The sequence below is a fragment of the Arachis ipaensis genome, chromosome B5, assembly GCF_059453495.1.
Source record: "Arachis ipaensis isolate K30076 ecotype BB chromosome B5, ASM5945349v1, whole genome shotgun sequence".
NCBI classification, from domain to species: Eukaryota; Viridiplantae; Streptophyta; class Magnoliopsida; order Fabales; family Fabaceae; genus Arachis; species Arachis ipaensis.
Genome location: NC_142440.1, coordinates 107,019,367 through 107,043,540, shown reverse-complemented (window position 1 = coordinate 107,043,540; position 24,174 = coordinate 107,019,367). Strand labels below are relative to the sequence as shown.

Here is a 24,174-nt window from a genome sequence, read left to right as displayed (position 1 = left end):
TGTTCGCAACGCTAGCACGGCTTGTGCGCGCACATATCCAATGAAAAACTTCGACTTGTGCGGACGCACAGGTCGGAAAGGTCAGTCTGTTGGGGGCGCTGGCACAGGTTGTGCGAGTGAACAGCTTCTGAAAATTTTTTCACCTGTGCTTACTGATGCGGGCAGAAATTGGTGAATTAAAAATTTATTAGAATATGTGCGTTGCAAGTATAGTTCTTAACTCACCAGAAATCCACCGCTCAATTTAGAAAGGTGTCACAGAAAATTGAAATTTAAAATACTGGGAGTATGAATCACAGGTCGTCTCCCAACGAGTTGCAGGAAAGGGTGCTATTTTATTAATCAGATGTTTTCGAAAAGGTTTGAGTTGAGTAAATAGGAAATTAAATTGATGAAATTGAATAATGTAAATAAAAGCCTTGACTGGGAGTTGATTACATGGAAGCCCTATTCTTGATGGAACACTCTTAAGATTAATTGACAATTGAGAGTTATTTCGTTTAGTTATCATTTACTAAGTAAGGGAAGGTAAAACAAGTTGGAATATTGTTCTATCCACAAGTCCCAATCCACTCTTGGGAGGATTGGTGTCAGGAATTAGAAAGCAAACCAACAATAACCCAATTACAATCTTTCTCTTGAATCTTCCAACTCAAGGGTTCCTTTCAATCAACTCCCCATCAAGTTAGGGAACTACTCACTCATTGTAAAGGTAAAATTCATAGCATATAAAAAGGAATTAAAGAAAGATATTGTAAATAAAAATTAAAAATAGTCAATTAAAAATAAAAGTGATCCTTGTATTAAATAATCCTAAAAAGATTCCAATGGTAAAATTAAACAAAGCAAAGAACATGGAAGAGTAAGCCAAGTAAAGAAAACAAACTAGAATGACGAAGTCTTGATGAGATAATAACTCTTCTCAATATCCCAATGCAAAAAGCTAGAGAAACTAAAATCCTAAGAACTATCAATGTCTCGAGAGAGAAACCTAGGGGAGGAGTAAAACTAGATCCAAAAACTAAAACTTATGTAGAATGAATGTTATCCCTGGTTTTTTCATGTTCTCTGGCTCTAGTCTGCTGTTCTGGGCCAAAAACTGGGTCAAAATAGGGTCCAAAATCGCCCCCAGCAAATCCTGCAGATTATGCAGATCGCACATGTCACGCGATCGCGTCATCCATGCGAACGCGCTTTTCCTCGCCACGCGTTCGCGTCGTCCACGCCTCTGCGTCGCTCGTACTTTCCCAATCCGCGCGGTCGCGTGAGCCACGCTGCCGCGTCACTGCGATTTCTCCTCTTTCGTGCAGTCGCATGAGCCATGCGGCCGCGTCACTTCTCGCTGGTTATCTCCCCAATTTCTTGTGTTCCTTCCATTTTTGCTAGCTTCCTTTCCAATCTCCAACTCATTCATGCCTCATAAAGCCTGAAACGCTTAACACAGAGATCACGGCATCGAATGGAATAAAGGAGAATTAAAATGCATAATTAAAAGTCTCTAGAAAGCAGTTTTCAATCATGTAATAATTTCAGGAAGGAAATATAAATGCATGCTAAATTAATGAATAAGTGGGTAAGGATCATGATAAAACCACACAATTAAACACAATATAAACCATAAAATAGTGGTTTATCAACCTCCCTACACTTAAACATTAGCATGTCCTCATGCTTAATTGAAGGAGATAAAGTAAATAAGTATGAACATGCAGAAACTCATGCAATGCAATGCAATCCTATATATATGAATGCAACTATATGATTCCTGTCCACTTGATCAAAAGTAAATAAGCTCTTCAAAACAATTACAAATCAAATTCCACTAATTCTATCATTATACAGTAAGACAGATAAAAGTGCAAGAAGATAGCTTATGAAAGCAGGAAACATGGAAATTCAAGCATTGAACCCTCACTGATGATGTATGTACGCTCTAATCTCTCTAGTGTATAGGGTAATCACTCTATCCTTCTCTAATCATGCTTTCTAACTTTTGTTCTTCTCCTAACCAATCAACAACAGTTAATATACCAATGCAAACATCATGAGGTCTTTTCAAGGTTGTAATGGGGCCAAGGTAGGTAGGGATACATGTATGGTCAAGTGAGCTTATAAATTGAATCTTTAATTAACCCAAGCTTCAACCCAACCTATATAACTTGCATAACCTTAGAATTCATACCTAGCTACCCAGAATTCCCCTTTTACATTCCATACTCATGTATCAACTTTTTATTTTAATTTTTTTATCATATGTGCATTGATCTTTGAATTCTCAATTCAGCATTGGGGTAATTTTGTCCCCTTATTCATTTATTTATTAAAATTTTATTTTTTTTTAAATAGAAGCAAAAATAAACATAGCTTATCAATGCACATAGATTTTTAATTCTTATAGTTTCACATGAGTAGGTATCCAAATTCCCATTAAATTATCATGACACATTCCCTTAATAACTTTTGTTCCCACAATTTCCCATACTTAACTAGCACACACAATTCTATCTTAAGCTAACCAAAGATTCAATTTGGGATATACAATTGTTTTTCCACTTAAGGTTAGTAATGTGGTGAAATATAGAACAAATGGGATTTAAAGGCTCAAAGTGGTTAACAAAGGTAATTGAAAAGGGTAGACTTAATTTGGATGAGTGAGTTTAAACAAATAATGGCATCAATCATGTGCAAGCATATAAATATAATAAATATTGGACATATAAGATAAAACAAAATATAGATTACACTCATAGAGAAGTAAACACACAAGAATAAAATAATTATGGTTAAATAATGTAACCATGCATAAAGGCTCAAATCTTCACAGGTTGTGTGTTCTTTAGCTCAAACATCATGTTTCAAATACAACTTCAAGCAAATTTATCATAAAAAATTTTAAAAATTAGTGAAATTTTGTTCCAAAGATAGAGTCTTAGAAGAAACTTATTGTCTTTTCAATCAAGTAGAGCATGCATGCAACTAACCTATTACTATGCAATTTATCCTATTCTATAAAAGAAAGAAAAAACTAACTAAAATATCCTAATTTATTGGTGCTAGGGAAGAGAAATTACCTCCGGAAGTCAGGTACTGACCGACCTCCCCACACTTAAGGCTTTGCACCGTCCTCGGTGCCATCTGTCAGGAACAGGGGTGGGCTGGTAGTAGTATCTCCACAGTCGAGACCATCATGGCTCCCTGTGCTGGTAAAGGAAGTGGAGTTCGGGGTGTCTGAGTCCTTGAAGTGTCCCTTGAGTAGTTCCTTGAGGTGTTTGAATCGGCGCTTGTGACGGCGCTCTCTTAACTTCGTTTTCTGTTCTTGCCGATCCAACCTTTTGATTATCTGCTGGAGCAGTTCATCAGTTGTAGGTGCTTGTGGTGGTGAAGAAGGGATATCTTCAACCGGAGCAGTGGGAAGGCTTGTAGTGGCTGCTGGAAGTCTGAGGTACTTCCCATTAGGGACATACTGATCATCCCGTGGGAGCATGGCTTTGGTGTCTCCAGCTCTGTAGGAGACTCCGGCTGCTGAGACAAGATCTGAGACCAAGGCGGGAAAAGGTAAGTTGTCCGCAATTTGTACGTGTCCCATGTCATTCCGGATATGTCTTGGTAGATTCAGAGGCTGGTCTGTAAGGATGCACCATAGTAGAACGGCCATGTCTGCAGTGAAGGAGGACTCGTGAGTGCTCGGAAAGACGTAATGGGACATGATCTGTACCCATACGCGAGCCTCCAAGGTAAGTGCTGAAGCTGATATTCCCTTAGGGCGGGTACGATGGTATCCGTAGATCCAACGGCTGCCAGGTAGTGCGATAACTCTGAGAACAGCTTCCCAGTCAAATTGGTACATCTGGCGCTTGAATGCAGCTTCTTGAAAGGCGTCCAATCCTTCTGGAATAGGGGGAAGACTCAAAGCTTGTTGAATAGCCTCTTCTGTAATGGGACTTGCTTCTGACGGACAAAGACAGACTTCAGGGTAGGCAGGTAGAAGTTAGAGTAGAACTCGACTACCCAAGAAAGATTGACCTGCTTCTGTTGTCTCTGTAGGAAACCCCATTGTCTTCGTTCAATTTGCGGCTCAACAAAAGTGGCAATATTGGGCGGGAGGATAAGAAGGTGTTCGTTGTTGTAACTCCTTTCAGCTAGAATAGGGAACATCTGCTCACAGTAGCGATTTGGAAATCGCGCAATGTCCTTTGCTGGAAAGGCTTTCTCTTTTTCATCAACCTTGATGATCCTCTTAACTCTTTTTGTTGAGGGCTTGACTGCAGTTGAAGAAGGCTCTGCCACTAGTGCTCTTTTAGTTCCTCTTCTTGCTGGAGATTTGGGAGTAGCTTTCTCTTTTCCTTTCTTGGTGGCCATCCTGAAAAGGGAAGAGAGAGTAAATTGAATTCAAAGAGATAAATAGCAAAGAAGAGAACGAAAAAGGATGGTTATAAATGCACAATAAAAGGTAAATGATGTTAACACACGCTCATGAGTACATGTGAAAGATCATTAATGGAAAATAATTAGTGCATATGATGACAAGTGAATGCAAGGTGTTTATTGGCATGCCGGCAAAGGGCATGAGTAGCATAGATCAAGCATCACTCTGTAGCAAACCATCACGTTTGTATTGACAATTAAATTCAATTAATATAATAGTAAAGGGAATTTGTGAAAAGCAAGCATTGAATAGTAGAATAACATAGAGAAGTGCATAATGCCATATGGGCTTTTTCACAAACACATAGCATGCATGGTAAATAAGGTATAGAAAGTATTAAAGTGAACATGCAAGCAACCCTTTAAAGAAAATAATATATAATTGCCAACAATTTGCAACAATCCACAAGCATATAATGAAGAATAAGGACTCAAATAAAATTCTAACACCATGTAAAAAGGAAAGAAGAAAAAAGAAAATATGAATAATGAAAAGAAAAAGAAAAAAAAAAGAAAATAACATATAAAATAAGAAGAATGATAGAAAAGAAAAGGATGAAGAAGAAAATAAAACCTTGTTAATGGAGGTGAGGGAGAGAGAGTGAAAGGTGAGATAGAAGGAAGAAGGGAGGAGGAAGAAATAAGGAGGGAAAAGAAAAATTAGGATTTGGAGAAGAAAAAGATATGATAATTGGCAAAATTAGGTTGAGCTGTGCGGCGCAAGCGACGCGATCGCATGGGGCACGCGGTCGCGCGACTTGCGCTTAAGGTGAGGGACGCGGTCGCGTCGGTCACGCAGTCGCGTGACCTAGTTTGTGCCAATGGCGCGAGGGTTGGCTTGCACTCGCACAACTCTCTGTTCAAAATCATTAAATGCCAAATTTTTGGTGACGCGATCGCATGGGGCATGCGATCGCGTGAGTGGGCAGTTTATGGCGTACGATGCGGCCACGTGGGGCACGCGGTCGCGTGAGGGGGACTGTGCGTCCAGCGCCAGTCCAGCACCACTCTAGCACAACTTTTAGCTATGCACCCTTTCTACGTCGAAAATCAGGGCACGCGGTCGCGTGGGAGGTCATTATGCCCATACGACGCGGTCGCATGGGCGATTTGTGCCACTGGCACTCCTCCAGCCATGCTCCAGCGTGACTCTCTGTTCGTTTTTATTTTTTCTCCCCTCTCCTTGCAACGCGGACGCGTCGCTGATGCGGTCGCGTCGCGTGGCATTTTTTTTTAAAGTATGTAAATGCAGATGCACGAAATATACTAATAAAGAGAAGAGTTATTGGATAAGAAAACTAAAAATAGAGAAAAGAACGATCATACCATGGTGGGTTGTCTCCCGCCTAGCACTTTGCTTTAACGTCCATAAGTTGGACGCTCCACTAGCTCAGTCTGTGGCTATGTGGGGATCTTCCAAGAGGAAGATCTCGAGTTCCTTGTCTTTCTTCCGCTTTTCGCCATGGTACAACTTTAAACGATGTCTATTAACTTTGATAAGCTCCGAGCTCGAAGGATGGCTAAGGTGATAGACTCCGTACGGTTTGGCCTTCTCTACTCTGTATGGACCTTCCCATCTTGATCTCAACTTGTCTGGCATGAGCCTCAGTCGAGATTTGTAAAGGAGGACTGAGTCCCCAGGTTGGAACTCTTTCCTCTTAATGTTCTGGTCATGTACAGCCTTCATCTTCTCCTTGTGTAGTCTTGAGTTCTCATAAGCTTCTAGGCGAAGGCTCTCCAGTTGTTGCAATTGCAACTTCCTTTCAGCTCCGGCTTTCTCAATTCCCATATTGCACTCCTTGACTGCCCAAAAGGCTTTGTGCTCTATTTCAACTGGGAGATGGCAAGCTTTTCCATAAACTAAGCGAAAAGGACTCATCCTAATGGGTGTTTTGTATGCTGTTCTGTATGCCCAGAGTGCATCTTATAGCCTGGTGCTCCAGTCTCTTCTATGAGGCTTTACTATCTTCTGCAAGATACGCTTTATCTCTCTATTTGACACATCGGCTTGCCTATTAGTCTGAGGATGGTATGCTGTTGCAACCTTATGAATTATCCCATGCTTCTTCATTAGTCCTGTTAGTCTCCTGTTACAAAAATGGGTGCCTTGATCGCTCACGATTGCTTGTGGGGATCCGAAGCGACAGATAATATGGTTTCTCACAAAGGAAACAACAGTGTTAGCATTATCGGTGCGGGTAGGAATTGCTTCCACCCATTTGGAAACGTAATCCACAGCTAACAATATATAAAAATAACCATTAGAATTTGGAAATGGACCCATGAAGTCAATGCCCCAAACATCAAAAATTTCACAGAAAAGCATATATTGTTGAGGCATCTCATCCCTCTTGGATATATTACCAAATTTTTGGCATAGGAGGCAAGATTTACAAAATTCAGCAACGTCTCTAAAAAGAGTAGGCCACCAGAATCCACAGTCCAAGATTTTTCTAGCAGTTTTTTGAGGGCCAAAATGTCCTCCACTCTCAGATGAGTGACAGGCCTCTACGATGGACTGGAATTCTGATTGAGGCACACACCGTCTAATTACCTGATCAGCGCCACATCTCCATAAATATGAGTCATCCTATATATAATATTTAGACTCGCTTTTCAGCTTGTCTCTTTGATGCTTAGAAAAGTTTGGAGGAAATGTGCGGCTAACTAGATAATTAGCTACAGGTGCATACCAAGGGGATACTTCAGATACTGCTTGCAGGTTATCAAATGGAAAATTATCATCTATAGGAGTAGAATCATCCTTAATGTGCTCAAGGCGACTCAAGTGGTCTGCTACTAAATTCTGGTTACCACTCCTATCCTTTATTTCTAAATCAAATTCTTGTAATAGCAGTATCCAACGTATAAGCCTTGGTTTGGACTCCTTTTTAGATAATAGATACTTTAAAGCTGCATGGTCCGAATACACTACTACTCTAGTACCAAGTAAATAAGCTCGGAATTTATCCAGAGCAAAAACAATAGCAAGAAGCTCTTTCTCAGTAGTAGTATAATTCGACTGGGCAGCGTCTAAAGTTTTAGACGCATAAGCAATAACAAAAGGATCCTTACCTTCGCGCTGAGCCAGCGCTGCTCCTACTGCATGGTTGGAAGCATCGCACATGATTTCAAACGGCTGACTCCAGTCTGGTCCTCTTACAATTGGAGCTTGAGTCAGGGCGGCCTTCAGCTTATCAAACGCTTGCTTGCAATCTTCACTGAACTCGAACTCAATATCCTTCTGTAGTAATCTGGATAAAGAAAGTGCTACCTTACTAAAGTCCTTAATAAATCTCTTGTAAAAACCTGCATGGCCAAGGAACGAACGGACTTCCCTCACAGAAGAGGGGTAAGGTAAACTAGAAATAACATTCACCTTTGCTGGGTCTACAGAAATGCCATTATTAGATACCACATGTCCTAATACAATCCCTTGTTTTACCATAAAATGACATTTTTCAAAATTCAATACAAGGTTTGTATTAACACATCTATCTAATACTCTAGATAATCCATCTAAGAAAAGGCTAAAAGAATCACCATAAACGCTAAAATCATCCATAAAAACCTCCATACAGTCCTCAATAAGATTAGAGAAAAGACTCATCATACACCTTTGGAAAGTAGCTGGTGCATTGCACAAGCCAAAAACGCTTAACACACAGATCACGGCATCGAATGGAATAAAGGAGAATTAAAATGCCTAATTAAAAGTCTCTAGGAAGCAGTTTTCAATCATGTAATAATTTCAGGAAGGAAATATAAATGCATGCTAAATTAATGAATAAGTGGGTTAGGATCATGATAAAACCACACAATTAAACACAATATAAACCATAAAATAGTGGTTTATCACTTACGCACACTCCTGTGCGTACGCACACATCTTAAAATCTCCTGAGCGTGCGCACGCACACACCCCTGTGCGGCCGCACACGTCCTGTTTCTTAAAAATTTTCTTGTTTTTCAATTATTCTACCTTCCCAACAAGGTTGTAAGCTTCTAAAACACCATTTAAGAGTTTTGGGCTTGATTTTGAGTATTAGAACAAGGGATGTAACTTAAGGTTGCTAGAACACGATTTTATGATAAATTAGAAAACGGAGGCTTAGGTTTCTGGCATGCTGAGAATGATTTGACGTTGGGTGGAGGATGAGTGATATATGAGATAAGGAATGATGAACTTTTGACATTGGAAACTGAGTTATGAAAGGGACAGTGGTTGAGGTGAGTCGAGGACTCGGATTGAGATGATGGATCTCTGTGTACTGAAAATTTTTCTGAAAACCACTGAAATATTGTTTTTACTGAGAATATGAGACGCTATGCGCCCGGCAGGGACGGCGGTTGGATCCCGCCTGTCGAGGTAGCGGCGGCAACGTAAGGGCAGTGGTTCTTCCCGCCTGCGATGAGATGTGAGGTCAATGCCAAGAGTATCCCGCTCGCATCCCTTCGGACCTATAGAGCGTGCAGGCGCCGGTACCTGGACAGTGATCCGGGCACTATATCTTAGGGGTTCCCATATGAGAAATCCGAAGGGCAACGTCTCCATGGAGATGTGTCGGGTTGGCAGTTGAACCGACAATGTGATATCACAGCCAGTAGGGAAGGCATTCATCATATGCATTTCCTATCTGTTTATTTGCTTTGTCGACTTGTAATTGTATGCCTACTTGAATAACATGCCTATTTGCTTACTTGATCTACTTGAATTGTATGCTTTTACTTGTGAATTACTTGCAATGTTATTAATTGTGCTTTCTACTAGGATTGAGGAGGTTCGGAAGACGGTGGCGATGGAATCGCATGAAGGATAGGTTGGTGAAGGCTATGGGACAGCGGTGTTTAGTTAGAATAGAAATCACTTAAGATAGATTACCCGGCTTATTTATGATGAGGTTTATATTATGCTTATTTGTTTTAGAATGCTTTAAGCTTGAATCTTGTGATGGATATGGAGCTTAGGATTGCCTTTAGCGTCCCGGGGTCTTATATCCTACATCACTGGGCACTATTACCATACTGAGAACCTCCGGTTCTCATACCATATCTTTGTTGTGTTTTTCAGATGCAGGTCGCAACCCACCTCGGTGAGTAGCTTTGGGATGGTGACAGAAGCGGAGGATCCTGGACTATTTTGGAATCTTTTTGGTTTATCTATTTATACATCTCTCTTTTGTATTTTGTTTAGCCTAGAGGCTTGTATTATGAGCGAAAAACTTGTATAAGCTATTTTAAAACTGTCAAGTTTCTATATGATCTGTATATGGCTAGCCGGCTTAAACTCCGCGAGTCGAGGCTAGTTTCTTATGACATTATACTATTATACTATTACATTGTTTATATCACTTCTATTTTTTATGCCTTAAGATAGTACGGTTTGCGCTTTTCAAATCCTGTCTTTGAGCTATTTCTTTTATCGGGCTTCTAGATTATTATATTCCTTCTATATATATACTTTGTATGAGCTTAGAACTGTCATAATCTCTAATTAACCTTTACTTTACGACGCAAGGTAAGGCTTAGGCTAATTAGGGTGTTACAAGTCACGTGCCGCTTTTCACGCGTGTGCGTGGACGACACGTGCACATCGCTAGCCAAAATTCCTCCTCACACGTACACGTGGGTGACGCGTGCACGTAGCCATGAATTCTCCAAATGCTCATTTCTTTATGAATTCTCCACTTTACATGCTTTTCTCTTCACTTCTTCCATCCAATACTTGCCTTATGGATCTGAAATCACTCAACAAACATATCAAGGTATCAAATGGAATTAAGGTGGATTAAATTTAGCTATTTTAAGGCGTAAAAAACATGTTTTCCCACTTAAGCACAAATTTAGAGAGAATTACAAAACCATGCTATTTCATTGAATAAATATGAGATAGGTTGATAAAATCTCCTAAATTAAGCACAAGATAAACCACAAAATTGGAGTTTATCAGTCTCGGAGGTGTTTATCTTTCCATATTAAAACTTCTTACTAACTATTTTACAATGAAAGATTCTTTCTACGGAAAATTGTAAGTGATTAAACTCTAATTTCTTAGCAATTTAATCTCCTCTGATCCTCATCAAATGCCATGGTCAGTGGTCATTCAATTCGAATTAGAGGGTGAAGTTTAGAAAACTAGTTTATACCACAAAGACCCTAATCACCACAGATCCCAACTGAACAGATGTTCCCATGTTCCCAACGAGTTATGGATTAGCCATCTAGGAAGTGTGTTCTTAAGCTATAGTTCAGGAGACCTTGGTCAGAGTATCACAAGAACTCATGTAGAAAAACGATCATACTTCCGTTCCACCCAGTTTCATTAGATTAAGAACGATACACACCTTAGAATTGAATCAAACATATATTAAAATAAAAAAATAAAAATATTAATCCATAAAAATAAACAGAGCTCCTAACCTTAACCAGGAGGTTTAGTTGCTCATAACTTTACAAAGAAAATAAGGTTCTAAAAAGATGCTGAGGAAGAAGATCTCTAAACCTAATCTATCATCTCCTATAAATACTAATCTAATAATAAATACTAAACTTAAAATATATTATTTTAAAATAAAAATTACAAAGATAAAATAAGATAAGCCTAGGAAGTGCGAAATCCACTTGGACGACCAATTGGTGAATGGCTCGGACAGCAAGCTGGCGTTAAACGCCAGAATTGGACGTTGAATGCCCAAGAGGAAGTGTGCGCTTCTGACTCTAGCCCCCTTGCTGGTGTTGAACACCAGGTTGGGCGTTCAGCGCCCAAAGGGGAACTGACAGCATTTTTGTCTCTTTTTCCAGGCTTTTCCAAACTGCTCCGATTTTCACCTAAAACTATGAAAACAAAAGAAAAACTCAAAGTAGCATCCAAAGGTGAATTTCGCACCAAAATCTAATAAAACTTAATAAAATCTAACTAAAAAGAATATAAAAACAAATAGAAAAAGGGTATAAGATGCTCACGCATCATTTATCAAAAGTGGTGTGTAGTGGAATGAAGTCAAGAGATCGGATGGACATGTCTCCCAACCAAAAAAGATTGTTGGGGTATGCACTAAATTCCTTTTCTTCCATGATGGTGGCCGAACTTCCTTGTTCCACCAAAGTCCTGTGGAAATTTACATTAGAGTATTATTGTGATCACGACGGGATCGTCGTGCCCCGATGTTATCCCTTGCACATCTTCTTTCATGAAGGAAATAGTGGGCAAGTCGGGGACTTCAGCCTCCTCCCTAACTTGGTAGACATCTTTCAAATGCCTTTTGCGGGAGGACTTAGTTATTCCAACTCTTGCAAATCCTCCTACTATCATGTGGATGTGTCTATCAGTAGTTCGTGGTAGCCAATCTCGTCGACTCCTATCTTCCTTCACTCTTTTTCTTTTCCCTTGATCATCTGATCTTTCTGCTAAGTATCTTTCTAACCGACCTTCCCTGGCCAGTTTTTCTATTACATTTTTCAAGTCGTAGCAATCATTAGTGGAATGTCCATATATCTTGTGATATTCGTAGTATTCTGCCCGACTTCCATCTTTCTTGTTTTTGATGAGACAATGACGTGGAAGCTTCTCGATATGGTAGATCTCCCTATAGATGTCAACAAGGGAGACTCGCAGGGGGTATAGTTATGATATCTTCGAGACTTGTCCGAGTTGTACTCGCCCTTTTTCTTCTCTTTTCTATCTCGAATCTAGTAAGGAAGATTTTGCTTAGTAGGTTCTCTTAGTTGAGCATTTTCTTCCATGTTGATGCGCTTTTATGCTCGCTCTTGTACCTCGTACGGGGAGGTCGGGTGTCGCTTTGGTATGGATTGGGAGAATGGTCCTTCTTTAAGGCCATTAACTAGCCCTATTATTACTGCCTTTGTAGGCAAAGTTTGGTTGTCTAAGAAGGCTGTGTTGAATATTTCCATGTAAGATTGGAGGGTTTTTCTGACCTCTTGCTTGACTCCTAGGAGGCTTAGAGCGTATTTGACTTTCTTTCTGAACGGAGAATCGAGTGAGAAACTTTCTTGCAAGATCATCGAAGCAGGTTATGGACCTAGGTAGTAGACTGTCGAACCACTTTATTGCCACCTTGGTTAACATCGTCGGAAAAGCTTTGCAACGAGTTGCATCTGACGCGTCAACCAAGTACATCCAGCTTTTAAAGTTGCTTAGATGGTGTCTCGGGTCAGTCTTTCCATCATAGAGGTCCATGTCAAGGCTCTTAAAGTTTCTGGCAACACTAGCCCGCATAATCTCTTCAATGAATGGATTTTCCCCTCTAAAAAAGGTTTTCTTCCTGATCTGCATGATTGCTCCAACCTCAAAGGTCGGCTACTAATTTCAAAAGCTTTTCTTCCCTCCTGGCCGTCGTACTTCCCTTCTTAGGTCTCTTTCAGCTTCTCTTTGCCGTTCTATCTCCTGCTCAAGTTGTTTTAGTCGGCCATGGTGTCCGTATAAGAGTCTCATGAGTTCTGTTGGATGTCGGTTTACCACGTCCTCATGTGGGTGTATTTCGAAGTTGATTCTTCAGGGTTGAGGATTTTCCAAAGTCCATTCCCCAATAGAACTGTCCGCTCTATCTTGTCGCGGGGGTATTACTATTGCATGATTGTCGTTGTGATGTTTTGGCTCGGATTCGGATGTCGTATGTCCGTCTTTGAGTTGATCGTCTGCCATAGTTAGGTGCAACTTCCAGGTTCCCGACAACAGCATCGATGTTCTGAGAGTTACCTAAAAATGGGTTGCTTTTGGGACTGGATGTGAGGTCCAATCTCCCTTTGAGGCAACATCCAACTTCTGTTGGTATCGAGGTGCCGCCATCCAAATTCCTCGTGAGGAGGTGAGCGTGGTACTTGCAAAAAATTCCAATGCTTAAGTTAGCACGAGTTTTAAAAAGGTTTTTTTGTAGATTGAATTCAAAGTATATCCGATGGTGTCAAAGTATTTATAGTAATAAAGGTAAAGTCAATAATCACTTTTTAGAGTGACTCCACCTTTAATGGTGGATCACCGTCCCCTTTTGTTAGGAAAGTTGTTGAGATCTCCTTTCTAAATGAATAGAAGAAATTGTAAAAGTCAATTACTGCTCATGGCAAGTAGGACTTATATAACGTCGTCGCGTCCGACCTCTTATGAGGTCAGGCAGATGTCAATCCAACTAATGTCTGTTGATTAGGCTTTGCTTATTTTGGACCTAGCTAAGTAGTGATTAGAGTATGAACAAATAGGTTGTTTGAAGGAGTTAATTGATAAGGTTGATAATTGTAGTTTTGGAAAAAGTTAAATATAAGGTACTTTTAGGTTTATTAAGAGTAAAAATTTGAAGTGAAAATGATAAAGATAGAGACTAAAAAACGGAAGTTTTTTTTTGTAAAATTATGCAAAAAAAATTAGTCAACATTGATCATAACTTGGCTCTTAAAGATTGAGATAGGATTTATTGGTTTGAAATGCTTCATGAGTTTTGTTTTACGCTAAGAAAAGACACAATTTGGCTTCTATTCATTTTCTCGAAGGACAGACTATTCATAACTTGTAATTTATGGGGTTATACACCTTTGCTTCTAAGTGTAGTATATGCTTCGACCGTAGTATATGCTTCCTCCTCAGTCCTCACACCCTCCCTTTTATCATACTTTGATGCAGATTTACAAGCATGTCAGCACAAATTAGGAGAACTTAACTACAACACTAAATGTTCTGCCAAGTTCAGCTTCAAATGTCATTCTTATAGGAGACAAACAAAGCATGAAGAAACAAGGCAAAAGGAATATTGTTGCACCATGCTCGTATAGTCTGACAGATTATTGCATGCCAGACTAAGAATTTTGGTGCTTGTGGTACACTAGCTATTCTTTATTCTTAGTAGTAACATTCTAATCATAATGGTTTATTTTCAATGCTTGAGAAAACTGCAAAGATACTAGAGGAGACGACAATGCCCTCCAACATGTATGAAAGATTTTATCCAAAACATTTGTGTTGTCTATATACTCATTTATTCATGCACAACCAGCCAACTCATTCTTCTCCACCATTAGATGAGATGAGTCAGTCACACACCATACAAAAGTGAGTTTGTTCGATGCCTATGGAGAAGTGAGCACAAAAACCATTTATAAATAATGCCGTTCCATCCCTTTTGCTTTCAAGGAGTATGATGAAATAAACCATTCTGTTTAGAATGAAAATGGCATTTTCCAATAGCAATATGATCAGCAAAGCAATCAGAGAACTTTGAAGACCATTGGGAATTGGTAATCCACATAATATTCAGATATTAAAACCTCATCATTTTGCCTGCTTTCAAGTAAATCCAATGTTTAGTTTTGTTTCAACGTCTAAAATTTAAATAGATATAGCTGGAAAAGAAAAGTTAATATAAGGTACGAAAATTAGAAAATTAAAAGAAAAAAATCCCTAAGAATCTTGAAGATTGGAAACCATATGACCGAAACAAAACAGGACCAAAAGAGAAAATCAATTGAACTAAAACTACCTAATTCAAATTTAAAGCAATGCATAGATCAAAGCAATCAGAGAACTTTGAAGACCTATATGAAACCAAAGAATTCCACATCAGTTTCAGACATAAAACTTCATCATTTTGCTTTGCTCAATGAAGGATATATCACTATCAAAAATTAAACTACACAAACGCTAATATAATCAATCAAACAAACTGGTTGAGTACTATTCGGCATTAAATAGAGTCAATTGGGCGAGAAAAAACCCTCATTTTATCGCCAAAAAGCGCTAAACAAATAATGCCGAGGGTAAATTTAGCACCTTGAAAACCTTCTCTCGTAATTTCCTTGCAACTAAACTTGAAGATGCAAGGGGCTACGTGATGCATCACTAAATGAAATAATAGAATTGATTTCGTGCGCAAAATGACTCGAATCAAAGGGTAACTTACAGAAGCGGCTAAGAATTTGTTCAACGGAATTGAAGTTGTGACGCCGCGGCTGCATCTTATAGAAGAGTTTGTGGATAGATGAACCTCTTATACTCGGTACTAGCCTACTAAGGTTCCAATTAGGGTTTCGGCGTTTTTGTTTTCGCCCATGAGATTTAGGATTTTGGTAAATAATTTGAAGGTTTATTTTTGGGGCATTACTTTAGGGCTTTAAAAGTTTGGTAAATAATATTGGGATACTATTCAGGCCCAATAATAGAGTCTAGCTTTCTCAATATTTTTTTCTTTAAATTAGGAGTGAGATTCCAATCCAAAACTTTTAAATGGGGATAAAAAGATTATGTAATTTGAGTTATACTTAGGCTTGGTTTGGTAAAGCTTTTCGAAGAGGTGCTTGTGCTTTTTAAAAGCTCAAGCTCCTCATCTTGTGTTTGGTAAATAAAAAAGATCATGTGCTTGTGCTTGCAGCTTTTAAAAGATTGAGGTACTTTTGAAAGCACCTAAGATAGAGCTTTTCAAAGTTAGCTTGTGCTTTTCAAAATTTAAAAGTCTAATATAACCTCATATATTAACAAATTTTCAAATTTAATGCTTGCATTTATGTCTATTATAACATTTTTAAATTTTAAAAGCTATTTTACCAAATGCAATTGTTGTTGCTTGTGATTATTAAAAGCAATTTTTAATTTAATTTATCAAACATAAATACTACAACTTTTAAAAAGTCATCTTTTAAAAGTTAGCTTTTATAAGCTACTTTCAAAAAATAAAAGCTTTACCAAAACAAGCCTTAGTTTAGCTCATTAGCAGCTTTCTCAATATTATTGGCCCAATAATATAATTTGCATGTTAATTTAGTTTTAATTCACTACTCTGACCCAACAATATAAGGTAGTGTATTTATATAATTTTTTTTAATTATCTTTTTGAGAGAGTGGTTAATAATTTACATGCATTGTGTGATTATTATTTTCATTTGTATTATCCATACAAAAAAAAAAAGATTACTAGTTAATAAATATAAAAGGAGGGAGTAAATTAAGTATCAATAATATTAGTAGAATTTTGCAATACTAAAGTATATATATAACATATTTAAATAAAAGATAAAGATAAAGATATTGCAAATGGTGGATTTTATTTTAGTTCTCTTACTCCGTCACTTTTTTATTTTTAATATGATGAAAGGACTGATGTATAGCTGAGTTATGGGGTGGTGTTTTATTGGCGTATGATGCCTGTCCAAGAGAAATTGGACCGTCCGATGGGGGTACTATAATCAAACGGATCGAGTACAGAAATCGGACGGTACACAAAATCTTCGATCCAATTTGTGCACTCGTTTCACATGGCATGCATGCAGCTCCCCTCCGAATGAATCCAATCCTTCCAATAACCCTGAATGTAACCCACCCTCCCAGCAGCGTCACTTTCAGTCTCACACCCAAAATTCTCTCTATTTGCTCCCCAACCTCACACCATCTCCATTTTTGGAGGCTGCAAGGACCACATAGCAGGTCAAAATAATCTAAATACAATGTCAAAAAGACCAAAAATTAAGGAAGTGAATCAACTAGAACTTTACATTGTTAATTATTTCGGACATCCAAATTATGTAAATTTTTATTATTTAAAATTTTGATTTAATAAATATAATAGTGTATCAGATTTTAGTAATAGAATAGAAATAATAGAGTAGTATTAAGTAATTAAGTTTAAGGAGTTTAGGAATAGAGTAGAACTAAGTAATTAAGTTTAAGGAGTTTGAGAATAGAGTAGAACTAATTAGTTTATAAAGTCTGAATTTTTTATTAATAGTATGCTTTGTTTTGAGATGAAATGTATGACTAGTTGTTATTATGTTCTTGCTGGTTTGAATGAATGAAATCAGATTATTATTATTATTATTATTATTATTATTATTATTATTATTATTATTATTATTATTATTTGTTGGAAGAAAATTCGAATTAATATATTTTTATTTTAATTGTATTGTACTAGAAGAAGTAGAAATATGAATTTAGAATCTACTAGAAATATAAATTTATAATATTTAAGTTAAAAAAAATTTAATAAATTATTCTTGATCATTGATAATTGAATGGAATATATGTAATGTAACATAATAGGATAATTTTGACAATAAATAGAAGACCGAACCTAAAACACAAATTTAATATATTGTTTTATGATTCTTATTAATAATAACGTCGTTTTTAAAAATTAATAATAATAATAATAATAATAATAATAATAATAATAATAATAATAATCTTACTCTGGTTATGATGTTCTTATATATATGCTTTGAAAAAAAAAAATATATATATATATATATATGTATATATAAGTTTTTTAAATAATTTATGACGATTAAATTTATTCTGGTTATGCATAAGCTGGGTGCAAAATATAATTTTACTGGTAGCAATAATGGATATGTGAGCATAATCATGTTATTGTTAATATAATTATGTACTGGTAGTTACAATGAAAATGTATATTGTAGGGTTTATGAATGTTGATATGTGATCACTTTTTGTTGCCGGATCCGTACAACCCAATTGTTGAGGCGCATTTATGGGAGACTGATTTTTACCATGTTTCTCATATTGGAGTCGTTCAATGCCAGTCAGCAATGATTAATACTCTGATCAAGAGATGGCAGCTAGAGACTCGCACATTTTATTTTCTGGTTGGTGAGTGTGCCGTGTCATTGAAGGATGTGGCGATGATTCTCAGTCTGCCGACAAATAGAATTCCGGTTATAGGACCAACCATGAGTAGTTTTGAGGCCTTGGAGGCCGAGTGCTTACACCACTTTGGTGTTGCACTGAGGAAGATGGACTGTAGAGGAAGCTTTATAAAACTGACGTGGATTAGGGGTTTGAAGGATTGCACAGTGTTGACTAATGATATTCAGATTCAGAGGTATGTCAAGTGTCACATAATGTTGTTATTTGGGACAATTCTGTTTGCTGACAAGTCTGGTGCAGCGGTGCATTAGAAATTTCTGCCTTTACTCCGTAACTTTCCTGGGATCATACAGTTTAGTTGGGATTCGGCATGCCTCGCGCACTTGAATAGATCATTGTGTAGGGCAACTCGTGTCGACTACAAGGAGATGGATGGTCCACTTACACTTTTGCTTACTTGGGCTTGGATCCGTCTCCCATTTCTTGCCCCGATTCCTGGCAATCCCCGAATGTTTCCGATTGCAAACAGGTAAAATGAATTAATGTATGCGTTGAAATCTCTACTAGAAATTGTATTCTATTTTTTACATAATTAGTTAAATAAGAGATTTTTTATCGCAGGTGGCGCAACTGGGAACGTGAAAATTATGCCAAAGCATACTGCTCACATGGGATCCGGCCAAGCCAGTTGGTGTAAGCCTCACCCCGTTCGCGTAGTCGTTCATAGCGCATTTGGTACTCCCGAATCGTCCTTGAATATCCTATGTTAAGAAACATTGAACCATGAACAACATTCTATTCCATCGAATTTATAATAATAAAAGAGTGCCTGTAATTCAAACTTACTGATATTGACGATAAGCTTCCGCAGGTAAGGTGCCTTGAACTTCCTCAAGAAATTCGACTCAATATGCTTTATACAAAACATATAGAAAGCTCTAGGAGGAGACCAAGCCTCATTACTGCGAGCAATAGCTGACCCGATGGAATCGTGTCGATCAAAGATAAGTCCTACACCATCGCGTGTCACCACATGTTGGCATAAGTTACTTAGAAAAAAGTACCACACCTCAAAAGTCTCTCCCTCCACTATGGCAAATGCAATAGGTACAATATTGTTATTTTCATCTTGTGAAACTGCTACCAATAAACAACCCTTGTATTTTTCATACAAATGAGTCCCGTCCACCTGCACAACTGGCTTGCAATGTCTGAATGCCCTTATACAAGGATAATAACTCCAGAAGACTCGGTGCAGTACACGGATATCAGGAACCAAATCATCCCCCTGGTACGCAGGCATTGTTTCGAAGTGAACCACCGCTGACGGCTCCTTGTGACACATAGCCTCAAACCATATAGGCAAGGCTTCGTATGATGCTTCCCAACCTCCGAAGATTGACTCCACCACCTTCTGCTTTGCCAACCATGCTTTGCGATAACTGATGGTGTAGTTAAACTTCAACTGTACTTTCGCAATGACTGATTTTATCTTTATAGATGGGTCAATCTCTACCAATGGCTTAATTGCTTCTGCAACTGTCTTGGAATCCAGTTTCGAATGGTCTTGAGAAATACTAGATCTGGTACAAGTGTGACTACCATTGTACCTCCTTATCTCCCAACAGTACTTCTTCTGTATTTTGGTAACCCTGATCAGCCAATCACAACCTGCACCATATTGTGTACATTTAGCATAGAATGTCGTCGGTTCCGACTCAAACGCCCTATAGTCTACACCTCTATGGATGGTATAATCCTTCATCGCCTTGATTACTACCTCCCTTGAACTGAATTCTATTCCAACCGTGAATTCACCATCCACCACAGCAAGAAGCTCTGCTACAATCACACAGCAAGATATGTATTCTTGTAAATAATAATCATCTATATTTTAACAGATATAATTAAAGTCTATATTTTAGCTATCTTATCTACCTAAAGACCTAGTAAATATAGTCCATACTAAATAACTAATAACTTATAAAATAATAAAAGGCATGTTACATAAATTATAATTCATAGATAACATACTTTACTCTTCTGATCTTATTGATCTACTACCCCAAACTATCACATAACTATCTTTCTTTACATACATGCATTCATGTATTGAGGAAACTCTGGTGTGTAAGAACCGCGACTAATCAACCGGTTAATTAAGTGATTAATTGTCCAAGTTAGATTCCGAAAAGTTAGAGAGAAAATTTGAGAATTTAAAGGTGATTTTTGGACTCAGTGGGTTTTTCTGAGTCAGAAAATGTGCCTTTTGCGAAAAATCATGAAAGACCGCAAAACGGTAGTTGAACCGGTTAAACCGGTTCAAGTCTGCCCGGTACTGCATGAGAAAAAGTGAAAATTGGCAAAAACATTAGAAAAATGTTAGAAATGGAAAATTGGGCATTAATTTTAAAGGTTTGACCTGAAGTTGGGACAAACGGGCTAAAAACGCTAACGAATTGGACCGGGCCCAAGTTGGGCCCAAGCCCAACATATAAATACACTTAAGTGAACCTATTTCAGCCACATTCACCCTCATAACTTAAACACAACAGCAGCTGAAGTGAGGAGAGAGGTGAGAGCTTTCCACCATTGTTACTATTCACTTCAAACTTGCAAAGCTCATATCTTGAGATAGAGAGCTCCGATCGCCGCACCGTTTGCAGCTACGCGTTCCTTGTGCAGAGCTCTACAAAACCCACCCAAGAAACCCTCAAGGTAATCACAAAATCTTCCCAGTTTCTCTCTTGAAAATTTCGGGTACTTAGGGTTTGTGCCTAAATGAGTTTTTGTGATTCTTGGTATTTAGGTTTGCTCTAATCCTTGTTTAGCCTTGGATTCTTGGTAGTAAATCTATGGGAGAAGGTAAGAGCCACTAAACCTTTGTGAATTTATGTATAATTGGAAACGTAGTTTGATTTGAGGTGATTTATATGTATATAGTTTGATTATTGTGGCTTTGGGAGCTCTTGGAACTTAATTGTGCTTAGTGGAATGGATGTGAAAGCTTGGAATTTGGTTGAAAGCTATTTGATGATCAATTTGAGTTTTGGTGCAAAAAGAAAAATCGGCCAATGTATGGTTTCGGTTTCCTCTATGTAGTATATAATATTCATGGACACATAGGCTAGTGACCAATAAGATAGGTTGAACTAAAATGATGGTTGGTGTGTTAAATGTTGATGAATTGATGAATGTTGGGTTGATTGTGATGAATTTTAATGATATGATGATGTTAAATGAGTGAATTGATTGGAAGTTGGTTCCTTATGATAATTGTAGTGTTATGATTTATGAAATGGTGGGTTTGATGGTGATTTTGATCATAAGTGTTATATAAGTGATGTTGGAATTGAGAGTAATGAAATGAGAAGGAGAATGTGGTAAGGTTGGTATATTATGATACAACAGGTACATTTTGATGAAAAGTGGTGTTTTGAATGGCTTGAGGTGGTTTGGTAGGGGTATGGTAATGAATTTTGGAAATTGTGAAGTTTGGAAAAAATTGAATTTTTGATGAACTTTGTACGATCATAACTCTTGCCTTGATTTTTGAAATTGCTTGAAATTTGTTTAGAATCAAAGATCCTTGAAAATTATTTAGATCAATATAAAATTTGTGAAAATTGGAAGTTTGTAGAGGAAGTTATGATCCTTCAAAGTTGGTGTTAAAAATCTGAAATTCTGCAAAGTTGCAGAATTTCATGATTTCTGATGTGTGCGGACGCACACCCTCGTACGGACGCACACCCTCGTGCGGACGCACACCCTGCAAATATTTTGACATGTGTGAATGCACACATCTGTGCGCACGCACAGACAGGGGAGTGCGTTCTGTTCGCAGCGCCAGCACAGCTTGTGCGCGCACACATTTAAGGAAAAACTTTAACCTGTGCGGACGCACACGTCTGTGCGCCACACACGTTGGGAAGGTCAGTCTGTTAGGGGCGCTGGCATAAGTTGTGCGAGTGCACAGATCCTTGTAAAAATTGACACCTGTGCGTACGCACACCCCTGTGCATACGCACGCATTTAAAAACTCTCAGGAATGTGCGCACGCACAAACCCTTGTGCGGCTACACACGTCCTGTTCCTCAAAATTTTATTTGTTTTCAACTATTCTACCTTCCCAACAAGGTTGTAAGCTTCTAAAACACTATTTTAAGAGTTTTGGGCTTAATTTTGACTATTAGAATAAGGGATCTAACTTATGGTTGCTAGAACACGGTTTTATGATAAATTAGAAAATAGAGGCTTAGGTTTCTGGCGTGCTGAGAATGATTTGACGTTGGGTGGAGGATGAGTGATATATGAGATAAGGAATGATGAACTTTTGACATTGGAAACTGAGTTATGAAAGGGACAGTGGTTGAGGTGAGTCGAGGACTCGAATTGAGACGATGGATCTCTGGATACTGAAAATGTTTTCTGAAAACCACTGAAATATTGTTTTTACTGAGAATATGAGACGCTATGCGCCCGACAGGGACAGAGGTTGGATCCCGCCTGTCGAGGTAGCGACGGTGGCGTAAGGGCGGTGGTTCGTCCCGCTTGCATTGAGATGTGAGGTCTGTGGCAAGAGTATCCCGCTCGCATCCCTTCGGACCTATAGAGCATGCAGGCGCCGGTACCTGGACAGTGATCCAGGCACTATATCTCGGGGTTCCCATATGAGAAATCTGAAGGGCGACGTCTCCATGGAGATGTGTCGGGTTGGCAGTTGAACCGACAATGTGATATCACAGCCAGTAGGGCAGGCATTCATCATATGCATTTTCTATCTGTTTGCTTGCTTTGCCGACTTGAATTTTGTATGCCTAATTGATTAACATGTCTAATTGCTTACTTGATCTACTTGTCTTGTATGCTTTTACTTGTGAATTACTTGCATTGTTATTAATTGTGCTTTCTACTGGGATTGAGGAGGTTCGGAAGGCGGTGGCAATGGGATCGCATGGAGGATAGGTTGGTGAAGGCTGTGGGACAGCGGTGTTTGGTTAGAATAGAAATCCCTTAAGATAGATTACCCGGTTTATTTAATGATAAGGTAATTATTATGCTTATTTGTTTTTTGAATGCTTTAATCTTGAATCTTGTGATGGATATGGAGCTTAGGATTGCCTTTGGTGTTCCGGGATCTTATATCCTACATCACTGGGCACTGTTACCATATTGAGAACCTCCGGTTCTCATTCCATATCTTTGTTGTATTTTTCAGATGCAGGTCACAACCCACCTCGGTGAGTTGCTTGGGATGGTGACATAAGCGGAGGATCTTGGATTTCTTTTGGAGTCTTTTTGGTTTTTCTGTTTATACATCTCTCTTTTGTATTTTGTTTTGCCTAGAGGCTTGTATTATGAGAGAAAAACTGTATAAGCTGCTTTTAAACTGTTAGGTTTCCATATGGTTCTGTATACTTGTATATGGCTAGCTAGCTTAAACTCCGCGAGTTGTGGCTAGTTTCCTATGATATTATGTACTTATATTTTGATATATCTTGTTTGTTTCTTGTGTCTTGAGCTAGTAGCTTCGTTAGTACGTTTTGCACTTTTCAAATCCTAATTTTGTGCTATATCTTTCATCGGGCTTCTAGATATTACATTATTCTTCCATATATTATACGTATGAGCTTAGAACTGTCGTGACCTCTGATTAACCTTTGCTTTACGACGCGAGGTAAGGCTTAGGCTAATTAGGGTGTTACATTTAGTGGTATCATAGCGGTTCATCCTCGTAAGCCTGAGGGATGGACCGATTGTGCTTCATTGCATACTCTGTGTGTCTTTTCTTTAATGCTATTAGGTTATCTACTGGATATATGCATAGCATGGTTGTTTGTGAGTGCCTGTTTGGGATAATTGAAACACTAGGCTTTTGATATTGAGACTGGTCACCTTAATATCGATTGTTTGGTGTAGACAGGAACCCTACATGGCCACTTGCGGGCGAGGTCGAACATGTACGTGAGAGAGTAGGAATGAGCAACCAACTGATAACCATGCCAAGTTCATGGCGGCCATGGCTAACTTAGCAAACACCATGGAAGCAAATGCTGCTGCGACTCTGCAAGCTGTGCAGAGGTTAGGCCAACCGGCGGGGAATGGCAATGGGAACAGAGAAGGAAATGCCTGATGCACGGAAAACT

The 24,174-nt window shown here is 38.5% G+C and overlaps 2 protein-coding genes and 2 non-coding genes across 5 annotated transcripts; all 4 read right to left on the bottom strand.

The window, feature by feature from the left end:
• Positions 1-779: 779 nt before the first annotated feature.
• Positions 780-15,481, bottom strand: LOC107641959 (uncharacterized). Of its 2 annotated transcripts, none has more exons than XM_088488997.1 (2): positions 15,330-15,481; positions 780-4,360 (listed from the first exon to the last, which is right to left on the bottom strand). In XM_088488997.1, the coding sequence occupies exon 2, from the start codon at positions 3,845-3,847 to the stop codon at positions 3,107-3,109; it is 741 nt and encodes a 246-aa protein (XP_088345123.1). In that variant the 5' UTR covers positions 3,848-4,360; positions 15,330-15,481; the 3' UTR covers positions 780-3,106. The 2 variants fall into 2 exon arrangements, 1 of the variants encoding a protein (XP_088345123.1); XR_001620544.3 differs by lacking the exon at positions 780-4,360 and adding an exon at positions 11,817-14,710.
• On the bottom strand, positions 14,633-14,711 carry LOC148565285 (small nucleolar RNA R160). The gene has a single exon (XR_015885266.1). It is a non-coding gene; the product is annotated as a small nucleolar RNA R160 (small nucleolar RNA).
• On the bottom strand, positions 14,942-15,022 carry LOC148565284 (small nucleolar RNA R160). Its single transcript, XR_015885267.1, has one exon. It is a non-coding gene; the product is annotated as a small nucleolar RNA R160 (small nucleolar RNA).
• A 3,192-nt stretch (positions 15,482-18,673) lies between the features above and the next one.
• LOC107640795 (uncharacterized) lies at positions 18,674-19,793 on the bottom strand. Its single transcript, XM_016344294.1, has 2 exons — positions 18,875-19,793; positions 18,674-18,789 (listed from the first exon to the last, which is right to left on the bottom strand). Exons 1-2 carry the CDS (start codon positions 19,791-19,793, stop codon positions 18,674-18,676), a joined length of 1,035 nt encoding a protein of 344 aa, XP_016199780.1.
• Positions 19,794-24,174: the final 4,381 nt, after the last annotated feature.